The 23,605-nt window shown below is 44.1% G+C and overlaps 2 protein-coding genes across 3 annotated transcripts; one reads left to right on the top strand and one right to left on the bottom strand.

Moving 5' to 3' along the window:
- Positions 1-2,383: 2,383 nt before the first annotated feature.
- Positions 2,384-7,977, bottom strand: LOC125765712 (protein slowmo). The gene is made up of 5 exons (XM_049431146.1): positions 7,849-7,977; positions 7,487-7,685; positions 6,453-6,618; positions 4,596-4,901; positions 2,384-4,523 (listed from the first exon to the last, which is right to left on the bottom strand). Exons 2-5 carry the CDS (start codon positions 7,516-7,518, stop codon positions 4,383-4,385), a joined length of 645 nt encoding a protein of 214 aa, XP_049287103.1. The 5' UTR covers positions 7,519-7,685; positions 7,849-7,977; the 3' UTR covers positions 2,384-4,382.
- A 1,543-nt stretch (positions 7,978-9,520) lies between these two features.
- Positions 9,521-22,265, top strand: LOC125765687 (protein split ends). 2 transcript variants are annotated; one of them, XM_049431088.1, is made up of 11 exons: positions 9,521-9,611; positions 10,475-11,474; positions 12,728-12,866; positions 13,481-13,722; positions 13,789-13,943; positions 14,092-14,262; positions 14,361-14,785; positions 14,884-15,029; positions 15,104-15,207; positions 15,290-18,585; positions 18,649-22,265. In XM_049431088.1, exons 2-11 carry the CDS (start codon positions 11,322-11,324, stop codon positions 20,001-20,003), a joined length of 6,186 nt encoding a protein of 2,061 aa, XP_049287045.1. In that variant the 5' UTR covers positions 9,521-9,611; positions 10,475-11,321; the 3' UTR covers positions 20,004-22,265. The 2 variants fall into 2 exon arrangements, with proteins under 2 accessions (XP_049287045.1, XP_049287044.1); XM_049431087.1 differs by having other exon boundaries at positions 9,522-9,611; positions 10,236-11,474.
- Positions 22,266-23,605: the final 1,340 nt, after the last annotated feature.

The raw sequence follows: 23,605 nt of genomic DNA on the forward strand, positions 1-23,605 counted from the left end.
AGAAAAAGAGAGCAAAAAAAACACAGATCAGCAAAACAGATAGAAATCATGATTAATAAGTGAGATTAGAAGAATGAAAAAAAAAACCCGATCGTTGACATGTTGATACAAGAACAAAGGAGAACAAAAGTATAAAACAAACAGTTGTAAAAAAAGAAAATGAAGCGAAAAAAAACATAAAAAAAACTTCTATTACGCCACTGAAAGTGCAGTTTCCTCTTATTTCTTCGAGCATTCTTCAAATTAATAAGCAAACAACAACAACAAAAAAAACCCCTCAAGAGCAAGGAAGAAGAGACACATACACAATACACACAAACAACGTTAATCGCTGCTGCAAAATCGAATGCAACCACAAATAGAAGCAACAGATGCTAGTGAACTACGTTAGTGTACACTACTAAACAGCCACTTCCTTCCGGTTCTGTTCGGATGTGACACAGCAAGATTACATTATCACACAAGGAAACAACACTCGAAATACACAAACACAAACACACACGAGAAGAGTCACTATTTTGAGGCGAAAATGGCCGACCCGTGTACATACGCTAAAGTAGATGATATACAGGCACACCCTGGACATGATCGAGCTATTCTTCAGTGAATCGAAACTTAACATTGAAGTGTATTTGCAAAAACCTACATTGAGCTACTGCCAAGGGACTACGACGATATTAGCCAAGTTGCGTACGTTATAGGTGTACGCCGTTTGAAGATTACGGTTCAGTTTCCAAACCACTTCCAATAGTCCTGTTGTCATTTGTTTGCCCAATATCAGCTATAAGTTCAAGTGTTTCATTTTTTTTTGTTTATTCTGTGCGGTTTGTTTTAAACAAGATAAGTTTAAGTTTGCAAATAAGCTAAGCGATTCGTAGTTGTACGTTTTGAATGTTCTGTTTTATTTTTCTGCTCAATACCACTGTAATACCGTGTTGACGTTCTTTTGGATTGAACATTTTGGTTTTGAAATATTTATAAAGTATCTTACACAAATGCGGAACGCGTTGAAATTTACAACAGTTTGTATGAGTTAGAGTTTGTAAAGAAACAACTGAAGCAAAAAAAAACTACACACAAGAACCCATTTAACCGAACCGGGGAGAATAGTATCGAACGTTATTTATGTATATGTACGTTTCCTTCGATAACAATTATACTCGCCTAATTATAAACAAGCTGATGATTTTCATTTCATCGTGAGAGTCATTTCAAATCCGATTGCCCCATTTCCCTTTAAATCGGACGCTCCATTTAATGCTAATAACGTTTTTCATCACGGTGTGTGACCCCCAATGCAAGAAGCACATTGCGGACGGGGCACACACACCCACACTTTCCTCCAACATTAAAACACAACAAAACACACATTACACACACACACACAAAAGCTCTAGAGATTTAAAAAAAACAAAAAAAAAGAAAGATTCGGTGGGATAAGAAATTGGTTACGGGTCCTTTATTCAAAACCGATTCGCTTTTAAGGCAAGCGTAAGCATCATTTAGTCAAAATGGCAAAGACAGCAAACCGCGAAAAAACGGGGATTAATGTTGGTTGGCACACGGTGGCGGCAAGAGAATCATGATAAGCTAAACAAAGAAAAATGTAAAACAAATTAAAGAAGACAAAAAAAATGAATCCCAATAGCTAGACTAAAAACGAAGACGAAAGCGAAAAGATGGAGAGAAAAACAAACCAAAAAAAAAACACGAGATTTCAAAAATGATCTTTATGCAAAAAAGCGAGCTGACTTACAAACATAAATTTAATGAACAAAGCAAAAGAATGAACAACAGACAAGAAAACGCTACACTCTTTACAGACACACACATACATACACACGCATACACCGGTACACACTTTTTTGTCTTGCGAGAGATCCACTGGTTCATTCCGGACATGATACTCATCACGGTTAAATCGGATCGAAACATATGAAATGTATATGCGGTATACGGGAAAGCTGCTAAAGAAAACTCGAAGCGAAATACAACACACACACACACACACACATACATACACAAACAATTTCAAATCAAGTAATATAATTGATATGAGCAGAAAAGGAAAACGTATAAAAGAAGAGAAAACAACCCAAAAAAAAAGATTAATTCTTTATTGTTGCCACATTTAAATTAAATTTAAACAAAATATTAAAAATTTAATGAAAAAAAAACCAAAACTCAGAACTCTACAACAAAAACAAAAGCAAACCAAAAAAAAAAAAGAAACAAACAAAAACAGCCCAAAATCATTTGTAAATATATGATGAAAAAATAAAAATAATTTTTATCTAGCCTATGGGTTTTGGTGCTTGAGTGGAAAGAAAATGGCACACAACGAAATTTCGGATATGTCCGGTGCTATTGACGCTGCATAATGTTCGATTAATTGTTTTATTTATTTGTTTAATAAACTTTATCGCTAGCTGCAAATCGTTTGATTATCGAAAATATCAGCTATCAATTGTCAATTATATTTGCAAAGGTGTTTCTTTGAGAAAACCAAATGATTTAACATAATTACACCATGTCCCGGTCGTTTCTTCAACCACGGTTAGTTGAGAACATCTTGATTGAAGGTTAATCCGATCTTTGTCGATCCGATCGGATTATTTACACACGCACACACATATAAATGATTTGTTCTGTCCGTTTTTGACTTCCTTTGTTAATACAACTCTACGTTTGCTCTACTCTAGTTGTTGCTGTTTTGTTTTATGATTCGATGCTTTAGCATCACTTCTGAAATCAAAATGTGTGATTGCGACTCCTTAAATAGCATTGTTTTTACATTGTTGTCATATGCCTCATACAAAACGCCGAACAGAGATACGATTTTAAAATCTATTTCGAATAACAATTCTTTTCAGTACATTTTACAATGTTCCCAAGCTGCGGCCACATATTAACAATTCGGTTCTGCTACTCTTGTCCTTCCACAGCGTTCATTCGTTTGCAAACATTCCTAATTATATTACAACTTAAAGCATCAGCACAATGGAAGGAAGAAAACGAGTAAAATTTGCACTACTTAACTTGATCTATCGTCGTGTGATCGCGCGATTTAAAAAAAACCTTTAACACTCACTTCGGGCACGCCTACGGTCACGTGCACATTCTCAACTCTAATCACTAAGTAGCTTAGAGATTGTGTTAGCAACATACAAAATAGTTTGCTCGATAAAAATAATAATTTGCGCAGTAGCTATATTTACAAGCATCAAGAACAATTCCGGGACCATGCCCACACCCGGCAAAGGCAGAACCGGCCGTCTATCCTTTAAATTGTATACGGAAAAATAATCGTTTCTCTACTCCTATAATAATCATGATCGCCCTCTCTTTACATGCTCTTTACTACTTTCTTTCATTGGTATTACTTTTCATTTAACTAATTTCCATTTTTGTTTTTTTTTCTGTTTGTTTACAATTCATTTCTTTTCTCTGCGAAAACGTGCTCTTTTCGTACGTTACACACTATTTTATCACCAGTATTTGCGTATAAATTACTAATACAAACAAATGGCATACTGAATGGGAAAAAAGCGGGAGGGAAACAATGGGAAAACGGAAGCGGGATAAAACGCTGAAGTGTTTGAAAGGGTGTACAGAGAGAGAGAGTGACTAAGAGACATGGATAGAAGACGAAGCATAGGAATCTATCATGGAGTGTGCGAGCAAAACGTTCGAATGCCCCTGGAGAAGGGAATTAACTAAATGGAACAACGCCCCTGCACAAGAGAAAGCAACAAAAAAAGTACGGAAAGCAACGCTTAAATGCCAGAGCCTCCATCAGGATTTTCAATTTCCTTCCCAAATGGGGGGAAAAAACAAACAATGCCAACAATCAACTGGCATCGCCTTTGTTAGACGAAGCAGCAGCAGCAGCTGATGGAGAAGACCGACTGGATTGTGGCTGCTCTTTGATTGAGGCACTGGACGCACAAGCACCTGTTGCTGACTTTCTTCCATCTCCCGTCGGCGATCGTTTTGCTTCAGCGGCACGATCCGTACCGTATGTCTTTTCTCTTTCGCCCGGCGGAACGATGCGTTTGTTTGTTGGCGTCTCGTGCATCGTCCAGCCCGGTGACGCCTGTGTGTTGCTGTTTTTTGGATTACTACTGTTGGCAGCAGCCGGTTTTGCTTTGCTGGCGGCTGCAGAAGGAACGGTAAAGGAACTGTTTCCTGTGTTTTGCGGGTTTTGGCGCCCAAAAAACGATGATGATCCCGTATGGATCGGTGCACCAGCATCCGATTTGCCACCGTCCGTCGGTGCCGTTGTTGCCGTCCCAACGCCCCTTCCGGGGGATTCACCCTTCCCCGGATCGCCACTACTGGCCATGGATGTTGCAGCGGCCGCCGCCTTGCAGCGTTTGTTACTATATGTGTATCTTTTGAGCGGTGGCACTCAGTTCGTCCATGCTCTTCCGGGCCTGGTCCGTGATGTCGTCCAGCGATTTTTTGGTCTGTGTCAAAATTTCGTTCGTACTGTTTGCCGCACTGTTGGCCAGTTCTTTCATCTGAAAAAAATAATGGGGATTTTCCGTTAGTTGTTGGATAATTGGCATACGATCGGTATGATTCTCCCTTACCTCAGCATTCAGCTTTCCTATTACCCATTCCAACCCCTGGCGTCCCTTGCCCGCATTGGTGCTAATGTTTTTCGTCAACACATCCTCCATGTACCGGTTCAGTGGGACGCCCTCGACCTGTACCGTGGCTTCCTGCTTTAGTAGCGTTTTCGACGGATCGGTCGGATGTGGAACGTAGCTGAGCGTTTCGTACACTGAAAGAAAGCTGCCAAAGGTGAGGTTGATCGTTTTCAGCGTCATCAACCGTTCCTTCGGATCAACGGTCGACTTTTCGCTCGCGTAGCAAACGTTCGGTGAACCAATGAGCTGAAATTAGAAGAAAAAAAAAACAAAACGTTAGTGTAAAGCGAAGAAATTACGCATCATATAATTACGCCGGAACGTATGGAGTACATATTTCGATCCGCCTCCAGCAAGTGAAATAAATTAAATCATTGATTGAAAATAATTATAAACTCGTGGCGTTGATCGAATGGGAATTATAACACATCACCTGGGGTGATTTCCCACCGTGCACCATTGTCAAGAAGGTTTTGAAATATTGAATTAATAATGCGTCGTTCCTTTAGTCAACACCACACAAGTAATTGTTTCAACAAATCGAGAAGGTGCTAGGCAAAGCATGATAACACAGCACCGGATGCGAAGGGGTAGAAAAAAGGGTGGATATACATCTGACTAACGTCTGTATAAAGCCTTTAACTCCCTTCTTAGGGGTCTCTCCGTATGACGTACGTTATAATGCGTTCGACAACTTCAACCCACAGCGCATGCAAAGGTCGCTTGTCTGCCTCATGCGTTATCGTATCAGTTGCTCGCGTTGCTGCTACACACGCTGTGGTGTGATCACGCGTATCGGCAGGTGATAATCTTCTGGCAGATATAGCATTTATTGCAGAAAGCTTCAGAAAAAAATTGCAATCCCCAGCGACACTGTTACCGGGTGGCCGCAAAACACCACCCAGGTGATAATGAATTGATGCGCATAAAAAAGGGCATGTAACACCTTAAACCGGGCGAGATGATAACATGAATCGCTTATCGGGAGGTCGGTTTTTTTCGTTTGTACTTTGCTCTTATGAGTTTTTTGTGAATCATTATTTATTCCTTAAATCGTTTAACACAAGAATTTAGTGAACAAAGCAGCATAGATCGACAACGATCTCACTTCAGCAGATCGATCATGCAATGGTCACGTGCATCGCAGCAGCCGTTGGCTAAACGATCTGTCAAGCTAAAGAACGTACAGCGATACTTTCACCGTCGTATCTACTTGAAACAATGAGAAAGAAGTTAATCATGTTTGTAATGCGCGTGAGACAAACACAGATCAGCATCCGTACACATTGTCAGACAGCTCTAGAGGCCGGCAGCGTGTAGTTGGGCAAATTAAATAAACGCCAAACCATTCCTCGTGCGCTATGTTTGAAGTACACGCGCGCGCACGATACCCACTGCGGACAATGTGGTAGTGGAAAGGCGCAAAAAAAAAACGGCAGCATGTGAAACGATGACGCGTGCTCGTGACGATAGTGAGAACCGTTCAGTGTGTCGCCGTAAATTTAGAGTAGCATTCCGTTGGAGGTTTTTGAGCTTCTCAAAAAAGAAACGCTGCCGTTACCAACACAAGGGCCATCAGCTGCCTGTCGTCGTCTGCAGGGATACGGATTAGCGTATTTTTATCGTGAAAAAGTGTTTCGTTTGCATACAGGTAAAGAAGCTAGAGCGAGCCAATTCGAATATACTTTTTATAATTGTTTCGTAGAACATTAGCAGAACTTATGGATGGTTCAAGATGGAAATGGAGCGATCCGGTGATATATTGATAGTGGAAGCTTCACAACAAAAAACCCGTACCTTCTGCGCCCACTGTGGGAAATACCATTTGGAGCTGACCAGCCGGTGCGTGTGCAGGACACCGTCGACGACCCTTCGTTCCACCACATCGGTGCCAATGACGGCTGTGTTGATGGGGTTGGGGTATTTGCGCCAGGCGGCTTGTGCTACGGTCTCCCACGGATGGCTGCAATTAAAGAAACGAACAGATGGATTGTATTAATTAAATAATGCCTTTTTACCATTTTTCTTCTGGACAACGTGATTCGCGCGGTTGTTCTAAAGCGCATTGCAATACAAAGCAGGTCATATTCATGCAATTCCACAATTTTCTTGCCGTAACATACATGCAAGTGGTCCACCTTGAGCAGTGGAGAAAGTGAAGGTTATCTCAATCTGAACGAATGCCAAGCGGAACACAGGAGATCGACGAACCCGGTCGAGGTTGCCTCTGTGTTGACCACTTCCTTAAATCCCTCTGTGCTTGCGGTGTATAGTCATAAGATCATTTATTTGCACTTGCCGAAACTTACGATGAGCGTTAATTTTTCGGAAAGTAAGTCAAGCTCACGATTTTAAATTAACAACAAAACCCCCACCATCACCACCCCCCTACAGACAGCTGTTTCATCCGCATCAACCCCGTTTGACGTTTCGCGTCAAACACACATGCTGTCGAAACGGAAACCAACACGCACACACTCTCGCACCTGGTTGCTCAATTTCGTAACAAGGTCCAATTATATTGCGATGATTTCTATTCAACACTCTGCCCCAGTGTATGGTAGCATTTTCACTAAATCAACATTATTTCACTGCATTGTGCCTTTATAGGAGACGAATTTATGTTGAGAAATCATTCGCGTGAACGAACATTCCAGACGCACGCGGGGCGCACACACTATCAAAAAAAAGGTTTCCACAAGTGGTACATCGCTTTTTACATAACATCCCCTCTTTCGGGGCTTGGTGGGGTGAAACATTTGGCATAGCAACCGCGACGACTATGCTGCAGCAGCCCGAAATATACTTCACACGATACTATGGTTACTTACTTAAAGACGTGTTCTGATGTCCAGATTTTCATGCTTGCGCTTTGTGTGTTGAGCTCGGTATGGTTGAGTAAAGTTATCGCTCGCTGTGTTGCTATGCGTCACGAGGAATTTCACGGACGCTGCAGCTCTCCCACTCCAAAAAAACGCCTGGCGGTCGAAGACTTTTGTTTCTCCTTGCTTACAATTACACCACCTCCACCTGAGGAGCACACGCGAAGAAAAAATGCTGTACAATAATTGGGTTTTGCAGATTCGTGCGCTTCTGTAGGCTCGATCGCGCAGAAGAGCTGTGAATCGTGCGGCCACGGAAAACGCAACGAAAATCGCGAAAAGCGTTTACAATGCACGGAACAATCACGCACGTTTCGTTTGAGTAGAAAACTGCTCCCCAACACCGGATATTATTTGTACTCCCACAACAGCGCGAAAATCCTTCTCCGTTCGACCGCAGCAACCATGACAAGTGAGGAAAGAAGAAAGCGCCGAGAAGCCTTTTGTATTGTCCGAAGACGGCTAAAGTGGTGCGCACACGGAAGCTGTTGTCGTTCAGTTTTTGTTAGAATTAATTAAATTTTTATGTGAATTAATATTCATTTTATTCGAACATTATTATTTGGAAATGATGAATGTCATCTTCAGTTGAAATATAAAAGAAGGCATTTTGATAATAAAATTAAAGAAAAGGTTTCGTTTACAGGCACTATAATGTTGTCGACAAATTTGTCGGATATTGTACATCACTTTGACAGTTGATAATAGTGGTCTCATTTTCTAGAAAAGTTTGTTGAAATTCATGTGAATATTAATTTCACAAAATTAATACAAAATTAAGTATCCGATATATTCCAATTAACAAAATAAAATGCGGAAAAAACTTTCTTGTGTATTTGCTTTTTATATACGAATTTTTCAATCGTTTATTGCTGAGAGCTCTAAAAACATTCCAACAAAAATATATTAGCATTCAAATACAGATTTAACGAAAGCACTACATAAAGGGGTGATAAATCTCGTTTTTTGTAGTTCATTTCTTAATTTCCAGATAGCTTCCATACTATAACCACAAATTACCGTTGCGGGTGTGAGGAAATTTCCGACAACATATTCCCAGCACTATTGCGAACATATGGACAAACAAACAGTTTGGAGTGCAACTCATGAATAAGAACGATGTATTTTCAATACCATTTCAATAAACGGAAAATGTTGCTGAATATTTAACACGTTGTGTGCCATGTCTATCATTTTTGATAGACAGTGAAGTTTCCTGGGGGGCCATGTCTATCATTTTTGATAGACAGTAGTCGTCATTTTCAAACTGTTATTTCTCCGCGGTGGCTGCGCTTTTCTACTTACAACCTTCGGCAAATATTAAGATAAAACTTTCATGAAACTAATTACATAGTTGGTTTTCGCAAATCTTCAGTCCATCAATTTATAAAAGTATATTTTTGGGATGCCTTTTTTCGAAAAATCTTAACGTTTTGTTCATATTGCTATCTCTTATGTCGCGCCGTTTGATCGTTTGCAGTGCGAGTGAGACAAATATATGCTTGAACAACAGACGATGGAACGGCGCTTCAGAAGAGATAGCAATATGAACAAAACGTCAGATTTTTCGAAAAAAGGCATCCTAAAAATATACTTTTATAAATTAATTTACTAAGGGTTTCCGAAAACCAACTATATAATTAGGTTCAATAAAGTCTAATCTGCATATTTGCCGAAGGTTTTTTGTAAAAATGTGCTATCTCCGCGGAGAAATAACAGTTTGAAATTTACATTTCCTGGGGGGCCATGTCTATCAAAAATGATAGACAGTCAATTTGTAAACAAAAACGCCGTGGCCTGCTAGGAAACATCACCAAAATAAGCGTGGCACACAATGTGTTAATTTGTTGTTGAAATTTTAATTTTTAAATTCTTCGAATATTACAAATGCTAGAAAATCTTCGATATCGAACGTCATTGGTTCGAATTCGAACAGTTCGAAACGGTGTGCGGCGCGCGTTTACGTACGGATCAGATACTTCGCATCTTTCCGTCTGACTGTGTTTGAGCCGCCATTTTGAGCCGCCATTATGTGGCTTTCTGTAAAATTGGTGGTATCGTGGTAAATTACGTGGTACGGTTACAAATGCGTTTTTCTCCTATTGTGACTGAGGTGCGTGAATCGTGACGCGGTCAGCATGAACTAGCACGTTGCGGGTCGTGTTTTACGTCCCGTTGGACCGCTTGGCGGACCTTGGAAGCAGGATTTTCGCGTGTTTTTTCACTCCCTTGGCACGGGAGTTTTCTTCGCACACACGCCCCGTCGCCGTCGTCCGGGTCGCCCTCTCGCCCTTCCTGCCGTCGCTGCCGTCGCTAGCTAGCGCCCATCGTTTCGTTGCTGGCAAACGCGCTCGACGTCGCCGTCCGTCGCCGCCGCTGCCGTCGTTAATATTTTGCCCGGGAGTGCGAGTGTGAGTGAGAGGGCAGCAGTGTCAAAGCAGCACAGAGTACGGTTCTGTTTCGCGGCTCAAGCAGCGAGTGGGAACGAGAGCGAATAAAAAAACGTGTACAGTAAGGCGTACTTACGTTAGTGTGAGTGAGAAAGAGAGCGGTCGTTCGAAGAAAAAAAAAGAGCATTAGCAAGCAAAGTGTCAGAGCGCGGTGGCGCCATTAGCGTGAGTGAAAAGGCGCGCATGGTGGTTGTTTGTGGAGTGTTTTGTGAATTCGCGCGCTTGCTTAGGTTTTGCTGTCTTTTCAGCGGTCATCAATTAGTTACAGCAGCAATTTGCAGGCTAACCTATCCGTGGTGTTTGATTCGGTGTGGCAGCCGTCAAATATTTTTCCATCGTCGTACGAGCGTTGTGTGATCGGCAGTGTACATCTAGCTCTACGCTTCCTGCTCAACGAAATTGCGCGCGCTGGCGCACGAACACACACGCACACCTAACCATTCGTCCCCGTGTCATTTCGTTGTTTGCTCCCGTTTTTTTTCGGTAGGGATTCACTCTTCCTTCGGCTGTCAGTGGTGTAGTACTTCTGGGTGCGGTGTGTGTGTGTGTGTGCGCGCGCGTTGTGTTTGTCAGGAGTGGAAGAGAAGCTGGGCCCGGGGTTAGAGGAACGGAGCGAAAGCTAGAAAGAGCAAGGAAACGCGCAAACGTGGTCGAAAGCAACATAACGTAGGGCAAGACGAAGGGTTTGGGCGCGCATTCATGAGAAGCAGAAGACGAAAAAAGAATCAAATCGAACCCAGCAGCATTGAGCGCGGATCGGTTCTAGGTGTGTGTGTGTGTGCCTGGCTTAAAGGGAAGACGCCGCGCGAGTATCGGAAGCATCAGCAAAAAGCGTGCGAAAAGGAATAAGCAAACACACAGCCATCAGTCAAGCGCGCGCCCTACGTGCGAGAACGAGAGCGATCGAGACGAAGCATCCTAGAACGGGGTGGAATCGAGAAATCGGGGGTACACACGAAATCTTGAAGCCGGACGGGTTTGGTTGAATGGTAAAAGACCAGCTCTGCATGTCGAAAGGGTTGTGCAGAGCAAGAGCGAGATGAGCAAAACCCACCCAAATGAGTAAATAGGAAAGTAGGAATAAAAAGCAAAAGCACGAAAAATAACAACTCATCTCGGCACGGGCAGTAGATACAGATATACAGCGAGCAGCGAACGGGGTGGAAAGGTGGCGAAACTAGAAGCAGAACGAACGGATGGTGTAGCAACCGGGTGGCGGCATCCCCAGCGAACTGCACGAAAGTCGCACAACAAAACGGCGCAGGGAAGGAAAACCCGCCCCACCACCACCACCACCTTCATTGTCCCAAGGGCTGCAGAAACACGCTGTCAAGATGTCGAAGCTTTCGTTTCGGGCAAGGGCCCTCGATCCGTCGAAACCCATGCCGATCTATCTGGCGGAGGAGCTGCCGGATCTTCCCGAGTATTCCGCGATCAATCGCGCAGTGCCCCAGATGCCGAGCGGCATGGAGAAGGAAGAAGAATCGGTAAGATCTTCCCGCATGCTACTAGCAAAAGGCAACACTTTTAGGACGGACACCACACGTCTTTAACACGGTGCTTTTGCCGATCGGAACGTTCTTTCCATTATATTCCGTCCGTTTTTGTGTTTGTGCTTGTGTCGTTTTTTTTTCGTTGTTTTATTGGTTCCCCTTTTTTATGGGTTCATCGGTTGAGCTTGCTATTTTCATGCTTTTTTGTATGCTGCTTTCGTGCAATGATTATAAATTGGACTATAAAAGCCGCGTAAATTTCGTTGTAAAGTATTTCGCTGTGAGAAAATGTCAAAACAATTCTTTTTGGTTACAAATAAATGAATCATGTAAAGTGTATTTGATAGAATTCGCGTAAATGAGCAAAAATGTATTACTGCAGAGCACACTAGATGCTAATAGCAAAACAATAACAAACAACGCATCGATCATTGCAACCGGTGCAGTTGGGTTTGTGGGCGAGAAAGAGACCACATGTTTTTGTGATGCGCAAGAGTAGTAACACACGTGCGAACTGTTTTTGTGTTGTTCGAAACAAAACACGTTCTGTTGTTTTTTGCATTTACAAAAAAAAAGAACGTGAAGTTTGAAGTTTTGCTACATTTGATGAATGAACGGATTGGATGCATTTGCATTTAATCATTTAAGTGGAATTGTGTTGTTTTATATAAGCAGAACAGATACAAAGCAATTGTCTAAATAGTAAACATTCGTAAAAACAAAAGGTCAGTTGCGCTGGAACACGGAATGAAACACGAATGACTTATTTAAATTACCATGGCGCTTGAGTTTGCTTTGTTTCGTATGTGAAAAACACTGCTGTTATAAAGAATGTATGCAATCGCAAAGATTCTGCTACAATGACGATGTTACAGTATGTGTGTGTGGTCACGCTGTTCCGATTTGTTTATGTTCCAATGGTGTAATTCGCTTCCATTCGCTTTTCTATTGTTGGACTCCAGCTTTGAATGGATCGTCTCGTATGATGATGTTTACGTTCAAATGAAAGATTTGAAGGCAAAATCATGCTGGAAGAAAGGAAGAATAATCATTTACTGAAACTCATTGGATTTTAATTAATTTGTGTTTATAGTTCAGGGCAAAGATGCAAATAAATTGCTCTAGAATTGTTTGTTGGAATCTATCATGATATTTTTTGTTAGGCGGACCATAAAATTAGAAAAAAACACCTCAGCTGACTCAGTGAATTCTAATGATTTGTTTTTGTTTTCTTTCCCATGCAACAGGAGCACCATCTGCAGCGGGCAATATGCACCGGGCTCATCATTCCTACGCCGGAAGTGTACGATTCGACAGATTCCGAGTTTTACGACAAATACTACCCGCCCGACTACAAACTGCCCAAGCAGCTGATCCACATGCAGCGTAAGTAGCAGCTGATATCGGTCAATCTACCTACACTACAATAATATAGCCTGCGATCACATCTGGTCGTTTTGTTGCATAAACAAGCGATCGTATAAGTTCGCATGCTCATTGCATTGGAATGTTAAACAAGTGTAATGGAAACAATATGCATCGCTATGCAAGGTTTTGTGAGTAGGAGAAACAATTGTAAAGTGATACTATCATTTTAAAGGCAATATTTGCATTATTGATATTATCCTCGATGTGATTGACTTTCAACACAATCTTGAATTATCTTATTTTTACTGGTTTGTTACTTTCCGGATTTTTATCACATGAAATTGCGACTTAATTGCGATTGTTTAAATGCGTGTTCCTGACCAGTTCATCGTAAAATTAGAAGCGAAAACATATCGTTCACTACAGCAAAATGTATTGCCGTTTGCGTGACCGACTGGAAGCTGAGATCATTAGCCATATCTTTGTATATTCTGTTCGTGCTTTCTTAGCGCGGCAGTAAGCGTTAGAGAGTACAGTTTGAGTCATCAATCTAAAGACCCTTGTTGTCTGTATACGTTAATTTTTCGCAAGCTAATCTTTAATCAAATGTATTTTCCATCGCTTCATTTCAGCACTCAACCTCGAGCAGGACATACCGGATTACGATATGGACAGTGCGGACGAGGTATGGGTTACGTCACATGAGAAGAAGCTCGATCTTGATCCGCTCAAGTTTGAAATCATGATGGATCGGTTGGAGAAAAGTTCCGGTCAGACGGTGGTCACACTAAACGAAGCCAAAGCCCTATTGAAGCAGGACGACGAAGTGAGCATAGCCGTGTACGATTACTGGCTAAATAAGCGGTTGAAAATGGTAAGCAAATCGTGCGTCGGATCGTATTATGAGCAACATTTTCTTACCGCTTCCTTACCCTTCCAGCAACATCCCCTGATTCTGTACGTAAAGACGGAAAATCGAGGCAACATGACACCGAACAATCCGTACCTTGCGTTCCGGCGGCGCACCGAAAAGATGCAAACGAGGAAAAACCGCAAGAACGATGAATCATCGTATGAGAAGATGCTTAAGCTAAGGTACGGACCATCGGCAACGCTTGGGCGCTACAAGCTAACGGCGTAGTGCGAGCGCAAGTGCTTACACACCCCGTACACACACACAAACATACTTTGTCGAATGGCATTCATACGGGACCATCTTGGTCCGCTTGTTGTTGCATTTTAGGCGGGATCTCTCGCGTGCAGTGACGCTGCTGGACATGATAAAGCGACGGGAAAAGCTAAAACGGGAGCAGTTGCACCTGAGCATCGAAATCTACGAGAAGCGCTATCAAGCGCAGGATTTCCATGGTCATCTCCTGTCCGAGTTTACGTCCAACGCGACTCGTGTCACGAGGTACGGAGCGTACGCAATCGGACTCGTGGCGCTCCATAGATGTAGAGCAGTTAGTAATCTTTATTTCTCTTCCTATACCTCGTTTCTTCATCGTGCAGACCTGCGTTTGCGCCCCTCTACACCAACCAGTACGCACCGTTGGCTGGTGGGCAGGGTGTCAATGCGGTGGGCGCTGGTGCCGGTACGTATCTGAACAGTGGAGGCTCTTCGTCCCAGTACGAAGGTCACGGCACCGGTGGCAGCAGTGGCACCAACAAGCGTGATAATGAGAGTCTCAGCAGTCGGAAAGAAAAGCGTCAGTATAAAAAGCGGAAGCTAAAAATGCAGAAAGACCGTGGCTTATCGAGCGGCGGTGCTGGAAGTGTTGGAACGGCTGGCGGTCGTGGAGATGTGGCAGGTGGCACGAATAGTGCGGGTAGCTCCTCGATGCATCATCATCACCAACAACACTACCACGGATCGATGCTAGGAGGTATTGGTGGACGTGGTGTAGATGGCACTGTATCGGGCGGACATGACACAGGTAAGCAAACAGCGCTAGTAGCATCATTAGAGATGAGATGAGTCTCATTTAGAGTGAGTTTTAACTGAGTAAAGGACGATTAATTTCCTTCTTTGCAGACCATCATCATCATCATCATCTGCATGGGTCGGGTGATCATGTAGTTTCGTCCGACGATGAAGAACTGTCGAATCTGCAAGGTTCCTCAGCAGAAGAAGAGTACGCTTATGCATTCCGAAGGAGTAAACACAGTCAATATCACAGGGTAAGACAGACGGTTTCTATCGTATTGAGTAGAACATTGGTAAAATCATTCAAATGTTCTGACAACGTTTACAGCCCCGTGCGGATGGCTACGGTAATTGGCCGTGGACCTCCCGGGAGGAAAATGGTTCGGCGGATCCACGATATCGTTTTACCCTTACTTCTTTGCGGTATCCAAGGTAATGTAATTTGTTTTACGGAAATTGATTTGAAGCTAAGATTTTGAATCTAATCTTTTGTTTTGTTTTCCCTTTTTGCTAGACCCCGATGTATTGGTTTTGCGCGTAGACGTTTGGGTCGCGGTGGGCGTGTCATCATTGACCGGATAGCGACCGATTTCGATGATTTGTGGTCACGGTTAGACTACACGATCGTCGAGAGTGAAACGATCGCATCGCTTAACGCTACCGAGCCAACTAAATCCCGTGATGAACCGAAGGCGGACGAGAACGATGAACCGATTGTGGTCCCAACACGTAGACGCCAAATCGAGCGTACGGTTAGCGTGAGCAGCAACTGCAGTAATACTAGCAGCACGGCTGGTGTGGTTGTATCGCTAAAGCCACCTCGGTTACCTGCACTCTTCAACCATCAGCATCAGAACCAACCATTAGTCAACGGTTCGAATGAGCTGCCGTCGGTTGCGAACGGTAACAACACACCGCGAACGACCGTAGCACGAAGAAAGTTAATACTGAAGCAGGAACAACCGCCCGTACCGAGTGACTACGAATCGGATGGTGGCGAGATCCAGTTTTTGGCCAGCATTGGGCTAATGAATAAGGCTGAAAAGGAATCGGATACGACATTTGCCAATACCAAGCGCCGGCTTCGGTTTGACAGTGAGGAAAGGGATGACAATCGTCCCGCGGTGGAAGGGGACAGTGAAGTGTCCAAGGATGTTGGTGCGGTGTTGGGCGACGGAAGGACATTGCGAGATGTTCAAAACTCAGATTCAATTGTGATAAAAAGTGAAGACAGCACTGAGCTGGTGGTGTCGACGGGTACGGACGGTTCGACGGTGGTAAAGCAAGAACCGGAAGCGATGGACGATTACCAGAAGGCTGTCGGTGGTACCGGTGTACCGATGGAAGAGGATTTCGAACAGTTGATAGACAGTGTAAATAGTCACAATCACGTGCGAAACCGATGTAACGTAACGGGGGTGGGTGCCGGCAATAGTATTAGTTCTACGTCGAACGATGGTGGTGTGGTTACGGTGGGTGAGCAACGGAGCCCGTCAACCCAGCAAAAGCACGGTTGGTCCAGGAAGCGCCTGGGACCGGAAGGTTCCCCTTCGCGGCTGCACGATGCAACACGGGAAGATATCAATGCGGTATACAAGGATCTACTGAACGACATTCAATCGAACTGGTTACACTTCCGACCGAAAACACCGGAACCGAGCCAGGACGATCTGCTAACGCTAGATGGCGATCTGGAGCACTGCTTCGGTTTGACCGATCGGAAGCGTATCACGCTGGAACTGCAGGCATTGGACGAACAGCTGCCGGCGACGATATTTGCCCCGAGCAAGGGAACAACGATATCGTCCCAGTTCCGTACGACGGCGTACGATCTGGACAATCTTATCGAACCGCATCCCTTATCGCTCGACGATGCAGATAGCGCTGTAAGTGGAACGACGAAAGGAGTGCCGACTGCACCATCGTCATCGACATCGGCCATTGAAGTGAAGCTGGAAACGTCCGGTTCGTCTAGCGCGGAGAATAATCTAAGCGTACCGTCAGAGCTGAACCTAAGCCTGAACGAATCGAGCGAGGATAATGAGAAGATGCTGGATAATATTCTGCAAGAGTGTGCGATAGATGATCCGAAACAGTTGCATCAAACGAGCAACTTTTGGAACGGCATCCTGGACGATGGTATGCTGAACAATCTTGAGGCTGGTGGTAGCACGCAGGAGGACGAACCGATGGTGGAGGAACACGAGTCGGGCGAGTCGAATCTGTTCGCTTCCAGCACGGGCAAGATTGGGTACCACTCGGAGCTGGTCGGGTATGGACGACCAGCGGGAGCAACCGATCGCCGTACGAGCAAAAGCAAACGGCGTAAGATGCTGAAGCGTTGTAGCTATCTGGTGGGCAGCAGCTACTTCTCGGTGAAAAGTTTACCCAAAGAAGAAATCTTTCAACCATTGCTCGACGCCAACGGGCAGCCAATATTTCTTAGCGATGGTGATGCTGATGGTACGAACGATGGCGTGACGGAGCAAGCGGAACTTCGCGATGCTGACGATGCGATGCACAGTGACTTACAGCCCACTGCCGTTGGGGTGGAAGCGATGGAGATTAAAATGGAAGAGGAAGCGACACTGGCGGCGTCGGCCAACGAGCTGACGGAGACGGTTTCATCCGTTCCGATAACGTTGGCCGGAGGAGAGCAAGTGATCAAGATTGAACCACCGGACGAGCTCGTACCACCATCGACAGATGGAGTTGGCTGTGATGCGACGCTGTTGGGAAGCACACCAACCACGGTTCAATTTCTACCTCACAACAGTACCATGGCGGCACCGGCCGCAACCACCATCAAGCTGGAACCGTTCAATCACATTAGCCAAATAACGGCCCGAAGTTCGACACCGGACGGTGCGCGCGTCGTTCCGACCGGTTCGACGACACTGATACCGGCCACGATCGTCGTTTCGCAACCGTCAGCGACGGGCAGCTCGTCAATGTTTTCCGCCACCTCCGGGACGGTTCCGGCCGTGGTATCGGTAGCACTTCAGCAGGGTCAACTCCATCAGCTCGTACACACATCGTCCGCACCATCGATGGGTGCCGGTACGACAATGTTGGTAATGCAATCGATACCAGCGAACAGCGGCAACTCGCTACAATCGTCCCCGTCCGTATCGTCGGTCGCTGGTACACCGACCTCATTCCTGCTGACCACCACCGGTAACGCAATCAGTGGCAGTAACGCCATGGGCACTGTGTCATCGATCGCTGGCTCGATTCTAGTGCAATCGTCCGCCTCGTCCTCACTGTCGAACGCTGTCCAATCGTCTTCGTCGTCGTCCGGTTCGCTGCTGTCGGGTTCGACGCCCATCGTCGTTACGGTACCACCGGCCAGCAGTAGCGGCATATCGGTCAGCGGTGGCACCCAGCCGATGAGCGTCGTAATGCCAACGAGCGGCACCAACACGGTCGTATCGATTGCGAGCCCAATCGTGGTATCTTCAGCATCGGCAGCAACGCTAGCCCAATCGATCGTGCACGCCCAATCGTCACAGTCGTCGGTTATCGGTAACAGTACGGTCGCTGGCAGTAATAGTGCCACGTCCAGCGCAAACACACCGACCGCACTGAACAGTTACATTGTGCAGCACAATTCGACACCGATCATGCTTTCCCATCAGCAGATGCAGCAGCTAGCGAACAGTGGCGGTGGCAATATCGTCACCGTCGGTGGACAGCAAGTTGTCACGACTAAGCAGCATCACGGCGAAACGTACGTGCTCACGCAAACACCGCTTAAGAAGCAAATCAATGGACCGTCCGATGGTAGCAAAAATGCCACCACTGCTGCCGGTAAGAAAGAGTTTTCCCTTTTTTTGTTCTTCGACTTTAATGTGTCTGTTTTGTTTATTTCAGTGAACGCGCAAAACATCAACAACCAAAAGTTCCACGCACTGTTGAGCCAAAAGCTTGGTAGCAAATCTTCCGACCTGAACAAAAAACAGCTAGAAATGATACGGAAAGCTTTGGGTTCGTCACAAAAGATGATCGTCAAGTCGACTAACCATACGCAGCAACTGCACGGTGCCACCGCCGGTGGTAGCGCTGGTATTGCTGGACATCATCAACAATCAGCCGCACAGCAACAGCAGCAGCAGTATAACGTCATTCACCAGAACTCGCTAAACACACCGATCACGATCGTTTCCGCCCAAAGCCCGGGTCAGCCCACGCAGAACAAGATCATTCTAACCTCGTCGCCACACCTTCTGCAACAGGCAGCCGGTGTTGGTGGTGCTACCGCCGGCCAACTGATAGCCGCCGGGCATGGTAAGATACAGCTCGCAACAGTTCAGCAAAGTCAGCAACAGCAACAGGCGGCCGGTACGGCCCGCGGCCAAATTGTGACGCTGGATCCATCCGGTCAGCAAGGCGCTAGTACGGTGGGCGGTGTGCAACAGCAGCTAAAGCTCGAGAAGAACAGCATACTGTACAACATCAAGAATAGCCGCGGCCAGTTTCTGCATCTGAACCCGAAGGTGGTCAACATCATACAGCCGGTGCAGCAGCAAAAGATTGTAAACAGTTTAACGATTCAGCAGCAACAGCAGCAGCAACAGCAACAGCAGCAACAGCTCCTGCACAATCAGGCCGGTCACGGTGGGACGACTACGACGATACTAAGCAAAGGCCAAACGGTTCAACGTATCCCGACGGTTAGCATTCGTACGCAGCAACAAGCGCAACAGCAGCAGCAACAGCAGCAGCAGCAGACAAACCTCGTCGATATGGTCGTGGTGAACAATGCAAGTAATATAAAGTTTATACAGGCCGCAGCTTCGGCAGCGGCCGCTGCTGCTGCTGCAGGTGGTGGTAGCGTGGTGAACAATACCGCCGGCGGAACGTTGACAGCAGGTCGGGTAAACTCCGTCACAACGTCAGTCGGTACGGCCACGCTGAACGCTTCCTCGGACGGTGGTACAAGCAGTAGCGGTAGCAGCAATTGCGTACAGGTGGCCGCTACATCGGCTGCCAATGTGAACAGCACCGGAACGGCATTAACGAACAGCAGCAACGCAGGTGGCGTAACGGTCGCGTCGGTTGCGTCTCCGGTGGCGACGGTAACCGCTGGAACGGTGGTCGGCGGTAGCACAACGGTGGTTGGCAATACCGGTATTGCGACCAACAGCAGCAATGGTGGTGGTAACAGTACCGGCAGTGCCAGCGGTAGCACTAATCCTTCAGCCAGTATAAACATTACCAATAGGTGAGAGTCGAAGATCCAGCTCAGTAGGTAACTGTTACTGTATTTTAACTTATTGCTAATTAATGTTAACGTGTAGGCCAAGGTAGGGAACATAAGCGAGTATAGGGAAAACTAGCGAAGCGCGCTTTCGACGTACGGAGGCAGACGACAGTTTTATCGATGAAAGGCAGAAGCGAACTGCACGCCTGAAACGAACCTGAAAGGCACTTATAAGGGAAAAGCGGGCACGAAAAGGCAAGGGAAAAGAAAAACCATGTTTTTTCTCTGCTTTCTTTCGGTGTGCAAGGAGTCCACGTAAGTGTGTCCACACATCGGTCAACCTGTGTAGATTTGTTTCCAGCTGGTATAAGAAAATGTTTCAAGATGCACAATCGTATGACGATTTCATTCTTTTGCTTTCATTAAACTTATCTGTTGTGCTGGTTTTTCTATATGTTGCGTATGGTTTTGCACTTTTGGTTTAGTGAGGCGCTGTTGTAATATTATATTAATTTTCTTTTTTTTATCAACCACACATCGTGAGGAATTTACGCCAAAATAATACATTGTTCTCAGCAAGAAAAAACTTATCAAGTGATCAAGTGTAAAAAAGCGATTATATATTTTCATTCAAGCTTTCTTTTTTTTAATCAGTTTTGTTTCGGCACACAAACGAATATTTGCGACATCTGTGATTTTCGTTCAATTATTGCAAATATTCCATTTTTAAAAATTTGTGCAGAAATTGCAGAAAATTCGAAACGAAATTCACACGACTAATAGAAAATAAACTTCATTTCGGTAACGTTCGTCGGAAAAGAAACGGTGCCGCAATATTACAAAACCCATACAACAACGGGTTGACCGATGTAAGATTCTATAAAGCTTTACAAATAAAACAATGCAGTTAGAATAGCAGGAAAATAAAACGGATGACTTCAGTTCGGAAAGGCAAATGCACAAGCAAAGCGGAAGAAATAAGCATGTGTTTCCCACTATTCATTGAACGTATGCGCTTCGTTTCTATTCTTTTAATTTTCTAAAAGAATAATGCTATAGAATGGGCAAAAGCGGGGCAGCGCAACGAAAACCGACACCACAGCGTTCATCAACATCTTGCAGGCGCTTTAGTTTGCTGCCAGCAAAGAGAAAACATCTTTCCTCCTTATCAAACACGCACGGAAATAGTGCGGATGGTTAGTAAAGGGACAATCGAGCTGTCTTCATCGAAATACAGAAGGAAAGATATGTTCGGCAGAAATGAAACTGCGTGTGGGTGTCGGTTTTTCTTTGTTTTGCTGCTGGTAGGGTGTGTAAGAAATTTAAGTACTGTAAATAATTTGTAGCTTTAACAAATAAATAATTAGCTCTTGTAAGACCGTTGTACCGGTAGCCGGGAGTTGATAAACACACACGTACACACTAGTAGGGACAAAGTGTCATTCTTTGTTGAATGCAGTACATAAAGCAGCAGAAAACTACAACTAATACACTCACCAGAACGAAATAAAACAAAAGAAGAAGAAGAGAAAAACACAGAAGCAATTCCATGAGGGAAAGAGTGAAAAAAAAAACGGGAAGAATGATTATAAAACAACAAAAGAAGCAATGAATGTGAACTGCTAAAAAAGAATATAAAAAAAAAACATGAAAACAAAACAAACGAAAAAAAAACACATAAAAACAAAACCAAAGGCTATATTGGAAAGCTATATAAATTTATCAACTGCACATGCAAAATCTGTTGTGTCCTCTTGAGCAGTTCCGTTTTCGTGATGATTCTAATTACACGCGCTGCGTAAAGTTGTCTGGTAGTGGCTATTTGGAGAATTTTTCTTTATCACCAAATATTTAGCAACTTTCATCCCATCCACAAGTGATGACATTTGTTTTTGCTTATTTACAACATGTTCTGATGTCAATTTTTGCTCTTCATTCCAACCCGTTTTCCTATGGCGTTCGTTATCGTTTTTAAGTTTCGGTATCCTTTCGCTCCTTTCCAGTAGTTTTTAGCAGTGCTTTAGTTCGTTGTTCGTGTCCTATTAGCTTTTCTCACTCACTGTCCCCCCCGTTTTGGTTTTGATAGTTACTGTGTCTGTGATTGTGATGTCGTGTTTCCCTTTTTCGGTTTTTAAGAGTTGTATAAAAGTAAAAAAAAACAAAAGCTAGGTAGTATTAGGAGATTTTACGGAATATCGTGCGCTACTGGTAATGAAAAAAAAAAAACAAAATCTCGTTATAGTAAAGTAATAAATATGGTAGTAAATTTATGAAACCTAGTATCGAATATAGATTACAATGACTGCATCATAACAGGAGTAGAGACACGAAAAAAAACACACATAAGAACATACACACTACCAAGATCTGTGCCCGTGGCGGCTCCATGCCGGCTTGCGCACGAGCACTTCTGGAGGAAAACACTTGAAAACGCTTACGAAACGATTTAGGACTATTCCGATTTCTACCTACATCACGGGTAATCGTGCAACAACGCGGTCACGGGCAGCTATATTCCGAACCCGGTAAAGGTTTTTGGTTAGGTGCGCATAAATACTTGACCATGGCCATGTTCTCATTCTCATTCAATTGCATTGCATAAAGGCGCATACTTGTGCGTGACAAGTGATGGCCAAAATAGAAGCAGATGATGACTAAAAACAAAAAAAAAAACAATAGCAACGTAAAGACATCCATCCGTTCTACTTCTACATTCACAAACGAAACGAAGAAAACAGTACCCAATACGGTTACTACCAATGATCTACTATTATTATCATCAATAATACTATTACTATTACTACTATCTACCACACCTACTACTAATACTACTACTACTACTACTTCGGCAACGAAGGCAAAACACACGCGAAACAGCTTTCCTCCCCCCGCAGGTGTGTTGTACCATAAAGGGATTAAGAAATTACCTTTAAAAAAACAACTAAAAGGTGCAACGAATAAAAACCAAAGTGTGGTGATTAAACTGAGAGAGTTTAACGGAAAGCAAGGAAAGGAAGAAGAAAAAACAATTGTTTTAAATTGTTTTTTTGTTTTGTTGTGCTGTAAGAAGCTGTACTTGTATTGGGTCTACTAAGAAGTAATAGATAAAATCAATCAAATACTACTTAAATAGTGAATTATGGTGAATAATGTTTTGCACTAATGCAGAAACACACGACAAGATAGGACAACACATCCTAATGCCCAAATTTGTAACCTTTATTGGAGGAACTCATTGTTGTTGCACATTTCCCCCATTTGGTAAAACGGAGTTGATCTTCCTTGAGCGCTTTTTATCCACCGAAATTTACCTATTTGGCATCTAGATCGGGTTTTTTGGGCAAACTTTGCTCACCATCAAACTTCCTTCCTTCGTTCCATCAGTAACTTGCAGCGTGAATGATAAATAGTACATTCAGGTTCCAATTTGGTTGTTGTCTACACTATCACAAAACCGAAGTTTTAAGTACAATACTGCTTCGTGTGTGTGTGAGAGAGAGAGAGAATTGATACTCCGCAAAATAAGATAAGCAAAGTAGGGAAGTGTGTTACGTTAAGACAAACAAAACAAAACCATATTATGGTAACAGCAGAGTAAGACAGTTGGTAGTAAAGTTGTGCAAATGG

This window comes from Anopheles funestus, chromosome 2RL, assembly GCF_943734845.2.
Source record: "Anopheles funestus chromosome 2RL, idAnoFuneDA-416_04, whole genome shotgun sequence".
Classification (NCBI taxonomy): Eukaryota; Metazoa; Arthropoda; class Insecta; order Diptera; family Culicidae; genus Anopheles; species Anopheles funestus.